Source organism: Miniopterus schreibersii, assembly GCF_964146895.1.
Source record: "Miniopterus schreibersii genome assembly, chromosome: 18".
In the NCBI taxonomy this organism is placed as follows: Eukaryota; Metazoa; Chordata; class Mammalia; order Chiroptera; family Miniopteridae; genus Miniopterus; species Miniopterus schreibersii.
Window position 1 is genome coordinate 32,056,186 of NC_138121.1, and position 20,676 is coordinate 32,076,861.

At 40.4% G+C, this 20,676-nt stretch overlaps 1 protein-coding gene across 1 annotated transcript; it reads right to left on the bottom strand.

The window, feature by feature from the left end:
* Positions 1 to 2,145: 2,145 nt before the first annotated feature.
* Positions 2,146 to 17,907, bottom strand: LOC308547485 (uncharacterized protein). Its single transcript, XM_081117946.1, has 5 exons — positions 17,737 to 17,907; positions 17,260 to 17,304; positions 10,843 to 10,966; positions 10,448 to 10,543; positions 2,146 to 6,341 (listed from the first exon to the last, which is right to left on the bottom strand). The coding sequence occupies exons 2-5, from the start codon at positions 17,266 to 17,268 to the stop codon at positions 4,897 to 4,899; spliced, it is 1,674 nt and encodes a 557-aa protein (XP_080974072.1). The 5' UTR covers positions 17,269 to 17,304; positions 17,737 to 17,907; the 3' UTR covers positions 2,146 to 4,896.
* Positions 17,908 to 20,676: the final 2,769 nt, after the last annotated feature.

Genomic DNA, 20,676 nt, shown 5'->3' on the forward strand with positions numbered 1-20,676 from the left:
GCCTATGGAGGAATAGGATCTACAGTGTTCGGAGTGATTCTTTTGAGGCAGCTATTGAAGTTTCTAGCATCCAGTCCCCAGGACGCTAAGTGGTAGTAACAGGTTTCCTTAAACGGTACTGTGTTCAAGTCCTGTTCAGGAACAGTTTGTCTGAGCCTTTATCAGCATCCCTGTGGCATATCTGGGCCTTTGTTCTTCCTACTTTCTTCTGGGTTATGCAGCCTGTAAGCCTGATTCTCTTGAAAATTCTTCAAATTACAAAATATCTTTTCTTAAACCCCTTGCTGCTATAATATATAGAATGGATTTTATCTACTTTTTTTTTCCTATTTTCCCAAAAAAGAGACATAAAAAATAAATTGTATAAAAATACAATGCAGTGGAAGAATGGGCTTCACATATTGTGCGGAAGCACAGTCCCATGTAAACTACCCCACACAAATACATGTATCACCAAAACCCTAACAAGCCTCCTAGTCATGGATATGCTCCTTTAGTATTAAGAAAAGCCTGGAAGGCTTTTGATACTGGCACTTCAGATGAGTGTGGACTTTTCCTTTTCTTTTAAAACCTTTACAGTATACTCCTGGTTTTTGGTAAAATACATTATATAAATTTGGAAGAAAGCTTTCAAGACTTGCAAAGAGGAATATGAATACATGGGCAAAAAATGAAAAAGAATCATGTCTTAACATTTATTATAACTCAAAAAATATTATAAGTTGCAATGAAACCAGTACTGTGATCATAACTGGTTTTTTAAATTTTATTTTTCAATTACAGTTTACATTCAATATTATTTTGTATTGGTTTCAGGTGTATAACATAGTGGTTAGACAATCATATACTTTACAAAGTGTTCCCCCCGATATTTCCAGTACCCACCTGGCATCATACAGTTATTACACTATTATTGACTATATTTCTTGTGATGTACTTCACATTTCCATGACTGTTTTGTAACTACCAATTGTACTTCTTAATCCCTTCACCTTTTTCAGCCATTCTCCAAACCCCCTCCCCTCTGGCAACCATCAATCTGTTCTGTGTCCGAGGTTGTTTCAATTTTGTTTATGTTTATTTTGTTCTTTAGATTCCACATGTAAGTGAAATCATATTCTCTGACTGACTTACTTTACTTAGCATAATACCTGCTAGGTCCATCCATGCTGTCACAAATGGTAAGATTTTTCATGGCCCAGTAATATTCCATTGTATGTATATGTTACAGCTTTTTTAATCCACTCATTTATTGATGGCACTTGGGTTCTTCTGTATCTTAGCTATTGTAAATAATATGACAGAATTTAGTAATCATTTCTCCCTTTTAAAAAAAGATTGAGCCCAGCTAGGCGTGGCTCAGCAGTTGAGCATCCACCTAGGATCCAGGAGATCGCAGTTTGATTCCTGGTCAGGGCACATGCCCGGGTGGCGGGCTCCATCCCCAGTGTGGGGTGTCAGGAGGCAGCGGGTCAATGACTCTCATCATTGATGTTTCTCCCTCTCTCCCTCTCCCTTCCTCTCTCTGAAATCAATAAAGACATATTTTTTAAAAAGATTGAAATTTTGTTATAAATTGTTCACTAATGAGCCTGATATTTAACTATGACTCACTTAATACATGTTTACATTAAACTTAATTAAAATACGTATTATTTTCTGAGGTGCAGTGCAAAAGTGGAATCTGCTAGATGTTTATTCCATATGTTGAGGATGTCTAATGATCATGGGGTATAAGTGGGCAACTGCAGTGATTTCACAGTAGTTGAGTATGTATATGCTGTAAGTTTCTTGTTTACTACTTTTAGTGGTAAGTTATTTTAGTGTCAAGTTTTCAGTGTGTAAACACCATATTCACATATTACATTTTCAAATAATCGGAAAAGTCAAGTCACTTTATTCTGGATTTTAAAAATCCTATAATTTTTCTAAGAGGCTGCTAGATTTGCTTGGTATTTTAATTGGACTGGTCATATACCAGGAGTACAACAGGTTATTTTTTATAGCTGATTTGGATGCTGTCCATATCCACATTTGGTCACAGGGTTATGCTAGCCTCATAACTGTGACTCTTTATATATTGAAGACTTAGAAGATTTTGTCTGTAAGATACTCTGGTACGAGAGGAATAAAATAGCAATGGTGTAGTTCTTTAATCGGTTTTTTCTTGGTTCTTTATTCAGGAAAATAATACTTTTCTAGGATTTCACACAACTGTAAAAAGCTGAATATAACCAACACACTGCAAAAAACTGAAATAAAATATACTCTATAAACACACATTTCCTACATCTTAACAAATCACAGTTGAATATGTATATATAGAGAGAGGCATATTGTGGTTTGCTTTATTGCACGTCACAGATGTTGCGTTTTTTACAAATTGAAGGCAAGACTCTCCAAAAGCAAAAAGATTATGACTCACTTTAATGCCATTCTCACTATATTGTGGTGGTCTGAAACCAAACCTGTAATGTGTCTGAGGTATGCATTTATATGTTTAAAAAATATTTAAGAAAATAGTGCTTTTCCACAATTTGTTATACTATAAAAAGATGAATATAAACAGTTTCATCTTACTAAATGAAGTTGAATAAATACATGTGTGTATATATTTATAAAAATATTTTTCCCAGGACTCAGGTATATTATAAAAAGTTGAGGATAAACTTATAACAGATAAGCACAGTGTTTCTTATTTCACACAAGTCCAGGAACAAGGCAGTTCTGAATTGTTTCAAGGACACAGGTAATTCCGATGTATCCCCTGTGCCAGTCTCAGTCTTTCGCCCCTCTGGTTGCAAAATGGCCACCATTCCAGGTAACACAGAGACATATAGACATGCATCCTATATACAAGGCGACCATTTCCTCCTCTTTTGTTAGGAAAGAAAATTTAACTGAAACTCACTCACAGACTTTTGCTCAGCTCTTCTATGGCCAGGGCTGTTCCATACATGCCTAGATGCAAAGCAAGTTGGTGAGCAAGCGTCTGGCACCTAGACCTAAGTGGTGGCAGGTAATCTTGGCAAAGGGAGTAGTTAATGCCAATGAGCAGGCAACCAACAACGTCAGCCACAGTAATACTGCCTTATTTCTTTCAATCTCTACTTTTGTAGTTACATATCCTCTCTCATTCATGAGTTTTTTTCTTTTTAGGGTACAATGTTTTTCATTTCAAAAAATGTTTTCAAGGATTTTTCTTTTTTTAGGCTCTACATTTATTTTGTTAGGACTTTTCAACATACTAGTGTCAAATGCTTATTCATTCTCTCTCGCATTCCTTTGGCCAACAATGGTTACTGGGAACCTCCTAGGAACAGGGAGTTCACCAAAGTACAGTTAAGTGAGAATGAATCCTGGCCTTAATTTCCCGTTTTCTACACATATTGAAAGTTAATTTTCCTCAAATATAGCTTTGGTATATCCTACAAATTTCAGCATGTAATCTTCTCTTTGTCATTCAATACTAATGATAATTTGCCTTGATTTTCTTCTTAATATAAACATTTATACGGGTATCTTTTCAATTTCCTTATAGAAAAAATGGATTTTGACTAAGGCTTTGTTATTTTCTAATTCACGAGAACAGAAGTCAGAGGGTATACCCTATGTCATTTTTTTTGAAAGGTTTTAATACATCATCCAGGTCTTCACCCTGACCTCGCAGCTACCCACCTTTATTCTATTAAGGCTCTTTACATTAGGAATCCCCTGATAGGACAAAAAGGCAGGCTATGATAAAAGTTTCCATTTTAAATTTTCCCACAGAAGGAATTATCTAACATTCAATAAAGACATGATGTGCCCGGACAGCAAGGCTCAGTGGTTGAGCATCAACCTTTGATCCAGGAGATCGAGGTTCGATTCCCAGTCAGGGCACATGCCTGGGTTGCGGGCTCGATCCCCAGCAGGAGGTGTACAGGAGGCAGCCGATCAATGACTTATCATTGATGTTTCTCTCTCTCTCTCTCCCTCTCCCTTCCTTTCTGAAATCAATAAAAATATATATTCTTTTAAAAAAGACAGACATGACATAAGATGTTCATATAGTCACTGAACCCAAGAGTTCCTCTAGTATAATCTCTAATAATACATAATTATGAAAATTTTAAAAATTAATAATAAAGGCAGCTCTTATCTAACAGACTTTCAAAACAATCCAGACACTATTCTATAGGATATAACATTTAATCTTCACAATGCTAAGAACTGCTGTGCTAATATTACTAATTTATAAATGAGAAAATTTAGACAAAATAACTTGCCCTATAGGAAACGAGTTATGGTGGTGAAGGCAAATAAAGGCTAAATATTGGCTAACTCTTCCATTCCTGTTCAGTTCAAGTTACCTTTGGAGAATGACTTTGCATATATGAACAAGATTCGGGCAGGATAAACTAATTTGCTATAATTTTAATATTAATATAGCCTTCCTTAAGTATGACTTATCAGATGAATAACTTGTTAGCCAAAGCAAATTGGTGTCCCATATAGATGCCATTTCCCCTAAGGGCTAATGAAGCCGATGTTGAGAAAGGTCTGAATGACTAATAATGTCTCTAACACACTTGCCGCCATTCTAAGCCTTCCCACTTTCCTTACATTCATGGAGTTTTTCACTTTTTCACCAACTGAACTCTGATATCAAATGAATTTTGAAACACAAATAAACCCTCCCAATTCCTAACATTAATAAGGTCTCTCATCAGTAACAAATGCTCAATAAATTCCGGCCTTTAAATAAAGACTTTACATCCACAGTATAAACTCTGATATCAAGTTATTATCCTCAAATGCTTTCCCACATTCCTTATAACCACAGGGGTTTTGTTTGTTTCTGTTACTAGTATGAACTGCAGATGTCAATTAAATTCTGAACCTTCCCATGTGTCTTCATTCATTCCTCTGTCGTGTATGAATTTTTTGATGTTTACTAAGGTGTGAGCCACGAATAAAGGCCTTCCCACATTGCTTACATTCATAAGGTTTCTCACCAGTGTGAATTTTCTGGTGTCGACTGAGTTCTGAGCCACGACCAAAGGCCTTCCCACACTCCTTACACTCATAGGGCTTTTCACCATTATGACTTCTCTCGTGGTAAGTTAGTTCTGACCTTCGAATAAAAGCCTTCCCACATTCCTTACATTTATGGGGTCTCTCACCAGTGTGAATTTTTTGATGTCGAATAAGTTCTGTGCTACAAGTAAAGGCCATTCCACAGTCCCTACATTTATAGGGCTTCTCACCAGCGTGAGCTCTCTGGTGTCGAGTAAGCTCTGCGCCACGCCGAAAGGCCTTCCCACATTCCTTACATTTATAGGGCTTCTCACCAGTGTGAACACTCTGATGTCGAATAAGATGTGAGTCAGAGATAAAACCTTTCCCACACTCCTTACACTTATGAGGTTTCTCACCAGTATGAATCCTCTGATGGAGACTCAGTTGTGAGGCACAACTATATGCCTTTCCACATTCCTTACACTCATAGCGCCTTTCACCAGTATGAATTAATTGATGAAGACTAAGTTGTGTGTCATAACGAAAAGCTTTCCCACATTCCTTACATTTATGGGGTTTCTCACCAGTATGGATTCTCTGATGTCGTAAAAGGTGTGAGGGACGGGTGAAGGCTTTTCCACATTCCTTACATTCATAGTATTTCTCATCTGTATGAATTCTCTGATGTAAATTAAGTTGTGCGGTAGATGGAAAGGCCTTCTCACATTCCTTACATTTATAGGGTTTCTCACCAATATGAATCCTTTGATGTTTCATAAGCTGTGAGCTAGAATGAAAGGCTTTCCCACATTCCTTACATTTATGAGCTTTCTCACCAGCATTAGTGCTCTGAGGTTTAGTACTTTCAGAGCCACGAGTGAAGGCACATTTCTCATTTTCATTACTTTTCTTTCTTTCATGAATTCTCTGATGCTTAATCAAGTCTGATTTACTATTACAGGCTTTCCCACATTCTCCACATGTAGAGCTTTTTTCCTTATTATGGCTACTTTCATGTTGAAGGTGGTATGATTGGTACCTGTAAGGTTCCTTACATTCCTTGTACTCACATGATTTCACTCCACTATGAATATTCTGAGGTACTCTGTTAACTGTGCACTGAATAGAAGCAGATGTTTCTTCAGAGGTTATTATCACTGGTCTGAAATGTCCATCCTGTTGTTTCTCCAAGTAGCATTTGATTTCACTATTATCTCCAACCCTAGTGCACTCAAGGTTAGAGTTCATAAGTCTTTTTGTTATCTCTGGTTGCAATGATTTAATTTCATAACTGCTTTCCTTTGGAGATAAATTCCTGGTTTCTCTTCTGGACTCCCAATCTGTAAGATTACAAGAAAGAAAACAGAGATGTTTTATTTCATGTTGCAGGAAAAAGGAAAGTTCTAAGGTAGAAATGACAAATTAAAAATAGCAAATAAATAGCTATTAACATTGCATTGCAATTTTAAAAAAACAGGGTGGGGGAAAGAAGTTATTCTTTGGAGAAGTATCAATTTAGGTCCTTTGCCCATTTTTTAAATGGGTTGTCTTTCGTTACGTTGTATGAGTTCTTTATATATTTTAGAAATTAACCCCTTATCAGATGTATCATTGGCAAATATGTTCTCCCACAAAGTGAGATCCCTTTTCATTTTATTGATGGTTTTTTGCTATCCAGAAGCTTTTTATTTTGATGTAGTCCCATTTAACTTTTCCTTTGTTTCTCTTGCCTTAGGAGATGTATCAGCAAACATATTGCTACAAGAGATGTCTGAGATTTTGCTGCCTATGGTTTCTTCTAGGATTTTTATGGTTTCATGACTCACATTTAAGTCTTTTTTGATGTTGAGTTTATTCTTTTGTATGGTGTAAGCTTGTGATCTAGTTTCATTTTTTTTGCATGTCCAATTATCCCAATACCATTTACCGAAGAGACTATCTTTACTCCATTGTACGCTTGTGCCTCCTTTGTCAAAAATGAAGATAGGCAAATAGAGAGACTATCTAGTCAGTGGTACAGAAAGGAACATAAAACAAAAACAGAGCCTCTGAGACCTGAGGAATATTGTCAAGTGTAGAAATATATGCACAAAGAGAGTACTTGAATGAGAACAGGAAAGGGGTAAAAATACATTTGAAGAAATAATTTCCAACAATTTCCCAAATCTTGATTAAAAAGCATTAATATACATATCTAAGAGGTTGAACAAACTCCAAGTTGAATAAACTTTGCTGTAAACTTGGAATAAACTTGATTAAGACCTACACACATCATAGTCAACTGATGAAAGTCAAAGACAAAATCTTGAAAGCATCAAGAGAGAAGTAACTTATCCTACATACAGGACCCTCAGTAAGACTGGCAGCTGCTTTATCAACAGAAACCATGAGAACATAAAGCAGTTAAGTGACATGTTTGGTATTAGGAAAAAGGGCTGTCAGTCAAGAATTTTATATCCAGCAAACTATCCTTTATAAATAAAAGAGAAATTAAGATATTCTCAGAATATTTTTAAAACAAAGCAATTTTATCACTAGCAGATCTGCCCTACAAGAAATACTAAAGGGAGTTGTTTAGACTGAAATAAAAAGACAAAAGAAAATTTGAATCCACAGAGAAATAAAGAGCACTATTACAAGTAACTATGTAGGAAAATATAAGACTATATAAAAGTATTTTTTGTTTGTAACTCTGCTTCTTCTATTTGATTTAAGAGATAACTACATAAAACAATAATTATAAAAATGTGTTGATGGTATACTAGTTTCCTATTTCTGATATAACATATTACCATAAACATAGTGGCTTAAAATAACCCAAATTTATTATCTTACAGCTCTGAAGGTCAGAAGTCTGAAGGTTTGATAGGTTAAAATAAATGTGTTTGCAGCAAGACTGTGTTCCTTCTGTAGGCTCTAAGGAAGAATCTATTTTCTTGCCTTTTCCAACTCCTAAACACTGCTCATTCCTTAGCATATCATGGCCCTGCCTTCCACCAACTTCAAAGTCAGCATATTGCATCTCTCTATGCATTTCTTACCATACCTCTGATTCTTTCAAGGACTCTTGTGATTGCATTGAGCCCACATGAATAATCTAAGATAATCTCCCTAATTTAAGGCCAGCTGATTCACAATCTTAATTTCTCTTTGCCTTATAAGGGCAACATATTCACAGGTTCCAGGGATTAGGATGTGGGTATCTTTAGGGGAGTCATTATTCTGCTTACCAATATTTACTTATAATGTATTAAAGTGTAATTTGTATGATGACAATAGTACAAAGAAGAAAAGGAGGGAACAGGAGTATATTAGAACATAATTTTTTAAATAAGATTAAAGTTAAATTAGTATTAATCCAAACTAAATTGTTTTAAGATAAGATATAATTGAAATTTTCAGGGCAACTACTAAGAAAATAACTCTAAAAACAGTAGTAAAAGAAACAATCTTAAAACTAAAATGGGACTCTAGAAAATGTCTATTTGACATAAGTTATAGTAATGGAAGAATAAAGTGTAAAACAAAAATAACATATGTAGAAAACAAATACCATGTCAGACACAAATCCCACTCTATCAATAATTACATTAGCCTGGCCGGGCGTGGCTCAGCAGTTGAGCGTCGACCTAGGATCCAGGCGATCGGGGTTTGATTCCCGGTCAGGGCACATGCCCGGGTTGTGGGCTCGATCAATGATTCTCATCATTGATGTTTCTCTCTCTCTCTCTCCCACTCCTTTCCTCTCTCTGTAATCAATAAAGATATATTAAAAAAAATAAATAAATAAAATAATTACATTAAATGTAAAAATATTAAATATTCAAACAGATGGCAGATATAGACAGGATGTATTAAAAAGCATGATCCAAGTACATGCTATCTACAAGAGACATACTAAATTCAGGATACAAAAAGATTAAAAGAAAAGAATGGAAAAAGATATACCATGCAAAGACTAACCAAAAGTGAGCTTCAATAGCTATACTATTATCAGACAAAAATTGTAATAGAGACAAAAAAGGACATTTTATAATAAGAGGGGCAATCTCAGGAAATTATAAGTCACAAGCATACATGCACCTAATTACAGAGCCCCAAAATCCATGAAGCAAACACTAACAGAAATGAAGAGAAAAACAGGCAATTCGACAATTCAATGCTCTACTTTCAATGACGTATAGATCAACTAGCCAGAAGATCAACAAGGAAAGAGAAAACAGCATACTCTTAAATAACTAAAGGGTCAAAGGAGAAATCACAAAAGAAATTGGAAAATACTTTTGAGTTGGACGAAAGGAAAACTCAACATACCAAAACATGGAATACAGTTAAAGCAGGTCTTAAAGGGAAATTAACAGCTTAAAATGTCTATATTTAAAAACGAAACAAAACAAGAAAGATCTCAAATCAATAAACTAATTTCACCCTTTAAGGAACTAGATAAAAGAGAGAAAACTAAAACCAAAGATACCAGAAGGAAATAATAAAGAATAGAGGAGAAATGATCAAAATAGATAAAGAAAAACAGAAAAAATCAATGTAACTGTAAGTTGATTCTTTGAAAAAATCAACAAAACCAACAAACCTTTAGCTAGCTTGACCAAGAAAAAAAGAGAGAAGACCCATACTAAAACCAGGAAAGAAAGGGGAGATATCACTACCAACCTTACTGAAATAAAGAGGATTATAAGTAGATTGGTGGTTACCTAGGTCTGGGTGTGGGGAGTGACTACTAACAGGTATGAGGTTTCATTTGGGTGACAGAAATGTTCTACAGTTATATTGTGCCAGTTTCAGAACTCTGTGAATAAACTAAAAATCAATGAACTGTACTTTAAATAAATGAATTTTACAGTAAGTGAATTATATCTCAATAGAGCTGCTTTAAAATGTCAGGTTAGCCTTGGCCAGTGTGGCTTAGTGGATTGCCGTGTGGTGCACGGCACTGGAGGGTCGAGGGTTTGATTCCCGGTCAGGGCGCATACCCAGGTTGCAGGTTCGATCCCCAGTCTGGGTGCGTAGGGGAGGCAACCAATCAATGTTGCTCTCTCACATTGATGTTTCTGTCTCTCTCCCTTTCCCTTTCTCTCTCTCTCAAATCAACAATAAAAAGAATCCTTGGGTGGGGATTAAAAAAATAATAAAATAAAATTTAATAAGTAAAGACAAAACTGGTCCCAAAGCATAGGGAAAATGATTGTCTCCTGGGAAGGAGGAAGGCACCTCCCTCTTGAAATCAGAGGGAAATATGAGGAAAGACAGCAAGAGAGTATGAAGTGAAGTAAAACCCTGAGGCCTCATGCTGAAACATCCTTACTTTCTTTTCCAGACCTCAGACCTTTCATGGAGCTTTCCTCCCAACATCTCAGAATGCTGCCTTCTCATAGCCCAGCTGGATGTCCCAGCTGCCATGGCCTTCACCACACGAGTCACCATCACTCACCTGGGCACCACTCTTTTGTCTCCTCACTTTCAACAATCCAGGGCTCCTTCCCCTGCTCCAATAAGGAGATCACATCTGGCTTAGAATCAGAAAGTCCTGCGCGGGTTAAAAAAAAAAAGGGCCGAAGTTATGTTGTGGGTGTCCCAGAATTAAAGTCAATTCATGACTATCGAGAAAGAGTAAGTCGTTTAAGGGTGAAGATCAGAGGAATGAAAAAGATAAAATTGCAAAAAGGGGTGGCCAATTTTTAACTTCACAAGAAACAACTGTTCTTTGGTAGACAAGAATCATTAATTCAGCCAGGCACTTGAAAAAGCATTCACAAGAAATTGATAACAAAGAACATACAAATTCCAGAAGGCCTCTTCTGGATTTTGAGGGGCAGGTAAACTCACCCAGTGAGATCAGGTTGTTATAATTCTCCAACATTGTATCTCGGTACAAATCCTTCTGAGCAGGGTGCAAGCATTCCCACTCGTTTTGACAGAAGAAAATGGCCACATCTTTGAACGTCAAGTCCTGAAACCGCAAGTAAATATAATATTTGTGAAATTAATGGACAAAATCTTTATAGCAGAATAAAAGAAAATGCAGAAAGCAGTTCAGAAAGGGAAGACTGTTGGGAAAACGGGCTATGCTGGACCCTTCAACATGGATGGGTTGGTGTGGGAGCAAAAGTGACCAGAGCACATATAACTCTCGGTACAAACATCATTATTGAACATGCCTGCATGTTTAGTATGTCTTGGCATGATCCTCTCTCATTATCCACGCAGGTCTGGGGATGAACAAAGGCCATATAATTGGTGTTGCCCAATTTTAAAAAAACTCTACACTGAAGTACACAGCACGCTCTATGTTCAGCACATAACACTTGTGATCATCTCTTTCCCTTTCTCCCAACGAAGTTTTTAAAGTCTGAATCATTCAAAAATATCTTATGAAATTTCTACTTCTGAAAATAGAATTTAAATATAACTTAGTGACTTAATAATATCTTAAACACTTGGGCTCATAAATATCCCAGAATATTAAATCCTAATCATTTTTCCACGTCACCAAAAATTCTAAAACAGACATCAGTTTTACCGGCGGTATGCCACCCCATCTTGTGTATTCCGTGTTATTACTTCGGGGAACTAGGCTGGACAAGTTCTCTAAGGTTCTTCTGCAGTTATGAGAGTCATTACTCCTCAACAATTTACATATCTGGCTATATTGTTCCTATTACCATAAATGATCCCTAACTATACTCCCCTTGTTTCTGAGCTACCAGAACTGATGAAGGGAGATCCAGACTCACATTGATGTGACCCAAGAAGAACAGACACTACATAAGTTCAAAATGGACTCACTTATTGGTGTCTCCGGGCATCAATTCCTTGGAATATAACTCCATACACTCAATCTGACATATGTCCCCGAGTCCTAAAAAGCTCGGAGAGCTTGAGATATGGACAAATACCGAGACTGCAACAAATCAACATCAATTACCTTCTTGTCTAATTGGAAAACTCAAGTCTGCAACATGGGACCCCACTTAACCGCTCACCTCCACTTCAGTAAATCAGAGCTCTAACAAATGAGGTACATAGTCTCCAGCAGGGGTTGGTTTTCCCACTCCATCAGTACTCCTGGTGGAAGGATATGCACTTAGGGAATGCTAAGTAGTTTGCAAAATGAATATCTTAACACTTGTCAAAGAACAGAGGGATGCTATAAGACAGCGGCCTTTGGTAGCATCATTCACTGGAATGGGAAGAACTGGGGAGCAAGTTCCTTGTGGGGCTCAGGGAAGCAGGAGTTTTCAGGAAAAAGAAACCCACTGTCCAAATCTTCCAAAACAAAGCATGCGTTCAATGAAGGGCAGAAGAGATATTAATTCACATACATAATGGCTTGTAGGGTTGAAAAGCAGATCACTTATGTCCTGGGTTCATCCGAGAGATGCAGAACTTGAGAAGACAAAGGAGAGAGAAGCGAAAGCAGCCCTGAGTCACCAGACTGACCTCAGAGTCCCCAGAGGACTGAGAATGATTTTTCCCTCCCCATTCCAACCTTTTTCTCTCTTTCTACCCCCCCTCTCTCTCACACTCACAAACAGACACAGACACACACATATACAGAGTCTCTTTCTTTCCCAATTCAAGGGAGAATAACAAACCTTTGCCTTCCCCGCACTCCAGGGAGTACATAATGTATTTAGAAGGAGCAACTTCCTCGCCACCAGGAGCTCACCCGAGCCCAGAGGGCCTGTGCCAACCTGCCCTGGGCAGACCCTGGTTCTCCGATCCCTTAGATGCTGCCCTCCTCAGCCATCAGAGGCTCCCCAAAGACATGGTGCATGTACAGCAACATAACTGACAAAGGATGACAAGCCCCAATATTTAAGAAGTGCCTTGAAAGCATTAAAGGGAATGAAAAACTGGAAATATAAAACTCAACAAAAGAATTAGAAAATGACATGAAATAATATTTCAGAGAAGAGAAAGTGAGACAGGCTGAGCCTCTCTTAAATGGATGGGAATACTCTACATCTTAATTTTAATCCTCTCCTAAGTAAGTTTAAAGTTTCTCTTCAGGCACTGCCCCGAAAGCTCCGCTCTATGCCTGTGGATGCCAGCCCATGGCAGGAGCCCGGAAAGCAAAGAGCCCCGTCTGGGCCTTCGCGTGAAAGAGGGCTCGACCTCATTTAGTACTGAAATATGCAAGTTTAAAACCAGAATAATGTATCAATTCATACCCACCAAATGGGTGAAAATGTAAAAGCCTGACAACACCAAGTGTTGACAAGGAGACGAAGTAACAGGATTTCTAAATGGGTATAAACACTGCAGAACAACTGGGCAGGACCAGAAAGACTGACGATGCATATGGCCTATGACCCAACAACTCTATTTCTAGTTATAGACTTAGAGGAATCCTTGAAGATGATACCAAGAAACCAGTTCAAGAACATCCACATGAATATATAAGAAAAAAGATATATTTACACCATAAATGGCTATACAGTAGGATAAATTCACGATGTGAATGAATCTCAATATACATTGAGAGACAAGTAATAAAGTAGCAGAGGATTTCAAACAGTATGATTTTATTCACATCGAATTTTAAAATAAAAATAAATGCATATAGTTAAGAACTGTAAACAAAAGCAAGGGAATGAAAACATGAAACTCAGAACAGTTACCTCTGAGGGATGAAGAAGGGGATTGTTTGGACAGGGAGAACTCCTGGTACATGTTTTAGTTTGTTTATTTGTTTTTTAACAATAATTAACGTTCTACCTCTTAAATATGAGTGCTCCGTCATTCATCAGACCTTACACATTTTCTAACAGTCAATATTTAATAAAAGTAGTTTTAAAAACACAGTTACAATACAGTGTGTAAGAACTGTGACAGATGCAGAACACAGGAATGTAGTTGGAGTCACTGAGGATAATTAGGAGACTGATGCAGGCTTCATAGAACCCAGAGCAAACGGTGCTGTGGCATAAGTACCCCTCTTGTATTTCTTGTGCAACAAAGGCAAGAGAGAGCACTGTGTATTCTAGAAACTACCAGCGAATGAGAGAGAGCATAGAGAGATGAGGCTGAAAAGAAGGCTCAGATCCCGAGATGTTTAGACTTGTTTTCACAAGGGAAGGGTTTTAAGCAGGATAAATTAGTTCCTATTACAAATAGAAGAATCTTGCTATGGGAACTGAGTGACTTACTTGGGTTAAGGGGCATGTAAAAGCTTCATGTCACATGCAGAAGATTAGCTGGGGTCCAGAAAAGGATTCCCATAAACAAAAACAATCTCAACAGCATTCCCAAGTCCAGTGAACAGAGTAAGCTGGAGGCAGAGACTGACTGCATCCTGCATGTCTGAGAAGCAGGCAGTTAACTGGGGTAACTGGTGAGGGGTTCTGGGAGAGGAATCTGTCTAGAAGTGATGCTAGAGAAGCCCAAAGGGGCCAGACAGGCGGGTCTTAAATGACAGGTCATCCTGGCAGGAATAAAAATATTCTCACTCACCGCTTTACTCCAATACTAACTAGGATCGGTGCTTTAGTAAATACACTGTGCTTTTTAGTATATATACGCGATGGATACAAATACATATGCAGAGAAATATATAATGAATGGGAAACAGCACGTTACCCTGAAAGTCACGGGTTCACTGAGTAAAAGAAGTCACACGACTAGACTATTTTATTGGTGAGAAGTAAAAGCAGAGCCAGTACAAGGTCAATGCGTTATCTACTCCCATTATCTACTCCCAGGAAGGTCTGATCTGGCACACAGACAACGAGGGAGGCCGTAGGGCGCAAAGGAGGCAGAAACAATGACATCTGGCACCTCACTGACTGCTGGGAAGATCGGGAGGTAGGAGTTGGGGGACCCCCAGGTTGCCAATTGAAAGTTCACACTGAGGTGAGTTTCCATTTCCATCCTAGTCCACAAACTTTGTAGGACACATTATGCAGAGGATGTTACAAGGAAGCCCATGGTCACAGAACTAATAAGCTGTAAAAATGGGGTAAGACTCTACCCTTTCCTAACAGTATATAGCCTCACATTTATACAGAGAAAGAACATAACCATCTGAGGGGAGGAGGAGGGGGGCGGAATGGACAGTCAAGGAATGGGAAGAGGAATTCAACAAGTTCTCACGGAATTCAGAAGACAAGTCAAGAAGAAAGGAAGAAACAGACAAATCCAGAATACAAAGACTATTGCTTAGTCTTTAGAGAGAGTGGAATTCTTGAAAACTGACTGGCCAGCATTAATGAAGAGCCACACTCAGAAACGTCTAAGAAAAAAAAAACCCGAGAACACTATGAATAGTATGTCATTCTTTAAAATAGTTTATGCGAAAGTCACAGGAAAAAGCCTAAATAAACACCCCAAGTTAGGAATTTGACAGCGCTCATTCTTTGATCATATCTCACACCAGATACCTTAAAGATTAAATTGTATGGACAAAAGAAAACAGTACTTTAGGAAAATATGGATGACTTTCCTATTGTTATAGTAGGGAAGACCTTTTGCAACGGCATAAAGGGAAGAGAACATTTTTTGAAAACTCTGAATCTAAAAACACGCACAAAATAGATTGTGAAAAAATATTCCTAAAACAACTTATAAATGACAAAGAGGAAAATATGCTTGACGTGTAAACTTGTTCAAAATAAACCAAGAAAGATAGTGCTCTTTGACAACTGGGGAAAGGAAATCAGTAAGCAATTCAGAAATCCCAGTTGTATCATTAATTTATAATTTTGGGACAAGTGACTTAACAGAATCTATTTCCTCATCTGTCAACTTCAAATATTAGCAAATTTCATCAACTCTGAGATGCCATTGATTGTAAAGCCACCATTACTTTATAAACCAGGAAAGAAAGAAAAAATGCCATCAATGAAAGTGTAACTGCCAGACCTTGTAAAACCTATCATGATGTCAAAAAGTACATCATAGAATTAATGAAATATAGTCAGACCTGTCTCATGGTTATTATATGGATTCAATAAGATAACACATATAAAGAATGTCAATCTACAAGTGGCTTAAAGCAAACGCAAAAGTTAGTTGCTTCTATGAGTAATCCCATTCTGAAAACAAAATGACATACTTAAACATATGCACAGACAAAACAATTTGAAAATATCCCTGGCCAGTGTGGCTCAGTGGTTAGAGTATTGGCCTGTGCACTGAAGGGTTGCAAGTTCAATTCCCAATTAGAGTGCCCTGGGGGAGTCAACCAGGATCTATCTATCTATCTATCTATCATCTATCTATCTATCATCTATCTATCTATCTATCTATCTATCATCTATCTATCTATCTATCTATCTATATATATATATATCATCTATCTATATATCATCTATCTATCTATCTATCTATCTATCTATCTATCTATCTATCTATCTATCTATCTATCATCTATCAATCATCTATCTATCATCATCTCCCTCCCTCCCACTCTAAAAAAAAAAAAAAAAAATCAATGGAAAAAATACCCCCTGCCTGGCCTCCTATGATCCAGTAGATCTCGGTTCAATTCCCGGTCAGGGCACATGCCTGGGCTGCGGGCTCAATCCCCGGTGGCAGCGTGCGGGAGGCAGCCAGCCAATTGATGGCTCTCTCATCATTGATGTTTCCATCTCTCTCTCTCTCCCTTCCTCTCTCTGAAATCAACAGAAAAGTATATATATATATTTTAAAAATATATATCCTCTGGTGAGGATTAAAATAATAATAATTTGAAAATATTAATAGTGGCTATCTGTAGATGACTGGACCATGAATGACAAACTTTCTTAATAAGCTTCTCAAGTTTTGAAATGTTTCCGAGAATCCTATATTACCATAATCATTAGTTAGAGAACAATTAGGTTATTTCTATCTTGCAGAACAAAATATCTAGAATTGAAGAGGGCAGGCAGGCATCCCAGGCTATTAAAAATTTGGAAGAAGATAGGTTATTGCATGTGACCCTGGAGGGGACAACAAAGAGTGAGATGGAAGTAAGTAACGTTATCCTGCTGGTCAGCTTCCCTGCCCAATCCCCGCGGCACATTCTGTCAAGGCCGTTTATGGGAATGAACAAAATCCAGGGAAGTGAAAAGTCTAGATCAGAGTCCTGGTTTAGGCTCCTGCCTGGTTTAGGAAAACTCTCCATAAATGTGGTTTCCTCCTCTCTTCTCTTTTTTCCAAATCACTACAGTAAATCTTTTCGATAGACTCCTGAAACAGGATAGTGTTCTGAAAACCAAGAAGCCCTTTCCAAGAAGAAAAGTGCCACATACAACTTACCTCCGCCATGACTTCTGACGCACAGCTGCTCTTCGGTCCTGGATTCTTAAGAGCAGAAAAAAATGTGGAAAGAGATTAAGAAACTAGGAGACGACAGTGCCTCCTGGTTCCCGTCAGAACAAATCCTGCCCCTCCCCAGGCACTAAGAGGGAGCCCAAACCAAGGGAGCCCGCAGCTCCACCATCCCCTCCCATCGCCACAAGGCAGCAGCTGGCCGGGGGTCCAGGCGGGGTCCTGGGGGGTCCTGGGGGGCAGTCCCCGCCGGCGGCTGCCCCCCCCCCCCGAGCAGCCTGACTCGGGGTTCTTCCGAGCCAGATCCGGGGCTCCAAGGCAGCCTAAGTGGGTCCGTCTGCCGGGGCGCCCACCGCACCCTGTCTTCCAGGCTGGGGGCACCTCTGTGGGACTGGATCCCCCGCGACCAGGGGAAGGAACAAGAAGCCTAAGTAGGAGGAGCCCCGAGGCCCACGCTCTACGAACCCTCAGAGCGGCGGACAGCCCGCCCGCGGCGCCGCAGAGCGAATGGCGGCGGCTCGGCAGTCTCCGCGGCGCTCCCCCCGAGTGTAACCGGAGCCGCCGCCGAAAGGCAGCGGGGTCGCAGGGCGGCGCCCAGACCCCACCCACCGCCCGCGCTCCGGGCGCCTCCCGGCTCGGCCCGAAGGCGGGGACGGCGCCGCGCCGCCGCGGGGGTCCTCACGCCCCGGCCGCAGGGTCCCGCCCCGGCCGCAGGGTCCCGCGGGGAGAGCGCGCCCACCGCCTTCCCGCGGGCCCGGGGCTCACGGTCCACGTGGGGGGGGCGGGGGGGAGTGTCGCTCGGGCTTTCCGCCCAGCGGGGCACCGGACGGCCGCGACAGCCCTGACCCCACGCCCCCCTCCGGGTTCCTTGCACTCCCGTCTGATCGAACCCGCCCCAACCCTGCGACCCTCGGCGCCCCGAGCCACCCACTCGGGCTGTGAACGGCACCGCCGCGGAGCCGTCGGGGAAATGTAGTCCAGGCAAGCAGACACCCAGCCCGCGGGCTTCTCCTCCAGTCGCCTCCCCGCCTTCAGGGAAGCTCAGTGCGGGGGACCCAGTGCCCGGGCATCCTGCGGGGACCTGGGGGAGCCGACGGGGCCGGGTAGCAATGGGTGGCTGCTGCGGACTAAGAACGGGCTGTGGGCCGTGGAGGCTCCTGAGGTCTGTAGCCCACAGCTTGGGAAAGCGCGGGGCGGTCCTCCCCCGGATGTCCCGAGACCCCGAAGCTGACCCGTGGGCAACAGTGCTCGCCCCAAACTGGGAGATGCCCAGAGCCCGCTAAGCACCGCAGTTCAAAGCCGGGGAGCCGCGCTCCGAGCGCGGGACCAGCAGAGGGCCGCCCCCCCCCCAGCCAAGCAGGGCTCCTCCGGGACCCCGGCGGTTCCGCCCTCGCGACCACAATCCTGGCGGTTCTCAAATTTCAGCCGAGCGTTCAGCCCCGGTCCCGGGCCGCCGGGAAGTGTAGTCCCGGGCGGGAGGGTCCTGCGCCGCAGCCTGGGCGTGCAGCAGGGTTGGGGCCGCGGGGCCGCGGGGCCGCGGGGCCGCCGCGGGGGGGGGGCCACCCTGGGGGCGTCCGGGAAGGAGCCCGGGCCTCGCGAGTCGGGACGTGCGGGGCACTGAAGGCGGGCAGCCTCGAGCTCCGGGCGCTGAACTCCGAGCAGGGACTGGGGGGGAGCACGGCCCCGGGTTCCTACCGGGGATCGCGGAGTTGCAGTCCGAGTCTGCGTATCCCACGGAATACCATTTGCAAACGTGTTATCAATGCGTGAATTCAGATAGAAGGGCCCTTGATAAGCTCTCTGGAGAGCTACGCTAACGTTTCCTTAACAGTTAATTTCTAGGACGTGTCACTGTGATATTTATTCTTTTTACTTTTAGAGTATCCTCTTATATTTTGGCCATTATCATGCCCTTCTTATGAAACATTATTTATTGAATTTAGTTAAATATAAAAGGAGTAAGTAGAGACCCTGCGACTGATGAACTAGAAGACAAAAAAGTGGACCAGCCGGGCCGGCAGGGCTCAGCGGTTGAGCGTCGACCTAGGATCCAGGAGATCGGGGTTCGGTTCCCGGTCGGGGCACATGCCCGGGTTGCGGGCTCGATGGGTGACTCTCTCATCATTGATGTTTCTATCTCTCTCTCTCCCTCTCCTTTCCTCTCTCTGAAATCAATGAGGATATATTAAAAAAAAAAAAAAAAGTGGACCAGGTTTTAAAAATTCACAATTTGGTTCCAAGATATCAATTAAACACAATACTGATAAACAATAGCAAAACAAAAAAGTTAAATCAAAACAGAAACATTAGAAATAAGAATGGTTAAACCACATAGAATTTAAAAGAATTGTGAGGCTGTTAGCTGTTATGTGAAACTCTTTAACCACAGTAGAGGGAATTGTAGGTTTTCTAGTAAATTTTCAATTATTAATTCTGGGAAGAAGTAGAAAACCTAAACAGAACAATAGCCATAATAAAATTTAAATGTCTTAAAATATGTACTATTGAAAAGGTTCCAGATGATTATAGCTGAGTTTTAGCTAATTTTTGAACTCAATGACTATGCAATTTATTCAGATTCTAGGAAAAGGTGGAATGCTCTCTAATTAATTTTGTCTAACTAATATAAAACCTTATAAGGACAGGCCAAAAGAGAAGTATTATCCATTTTGTATTAAAAGATAAACTGAGGCATGTTACAATTTTCAAGAGTTTATCTGAGCATACATAGATTTGAATCAAGCAGAGTCAAACCAAAGTGGTTAGGAGTGCTCCTCCAGGGGCTAGTGGACAGGTTGTTATAGAGAAGAGCTGGAAGCAAAGCGAGGAAATTATTTGGTTGGTATACCTTTAAGCACTCGCCTTATTGGGGAAAGCTAAATTGGATGTTTGTGATTGGTTGTTTTTAAATTTTATTTTCTCCAAATTGAGTCATTGATTCTGGATTAGTTTTTGGTTTGCTTATGTAGGGAACAAAGGCATTATAGCCACCTCAACCTAATGGCTTCCTTTCTAATACCTTTAATATTTATGATTGATTATTGATGCAAAAATTCCAAATAAGCGCTGATTTCAACAATGTATAAAATTCGTACAGGGAATTTCGTCAAAATATTTCCTAACGTTGGAAGAACATTAAGAAATCCAGTGGCAAAATGCATTGTATGAACAAATTAAAGGGGAAAAAAAGAAACACATATATTAAGTGATGCCAATAAGATAATGTGGCAGATAGAACAATCTACCCCACTTCAAGATATCCAAGTCCTAGCCCCCAGAGCCTGTGAATGACTATGTTATTTTATGTGGCAGAAAGAGATTTTGCAGATGTACTTAATTAAATGAAGGAGCTTTAGAGATGAGAAGATTACCCTGGACTATCTGAATGGCCCAATGTAATCACAA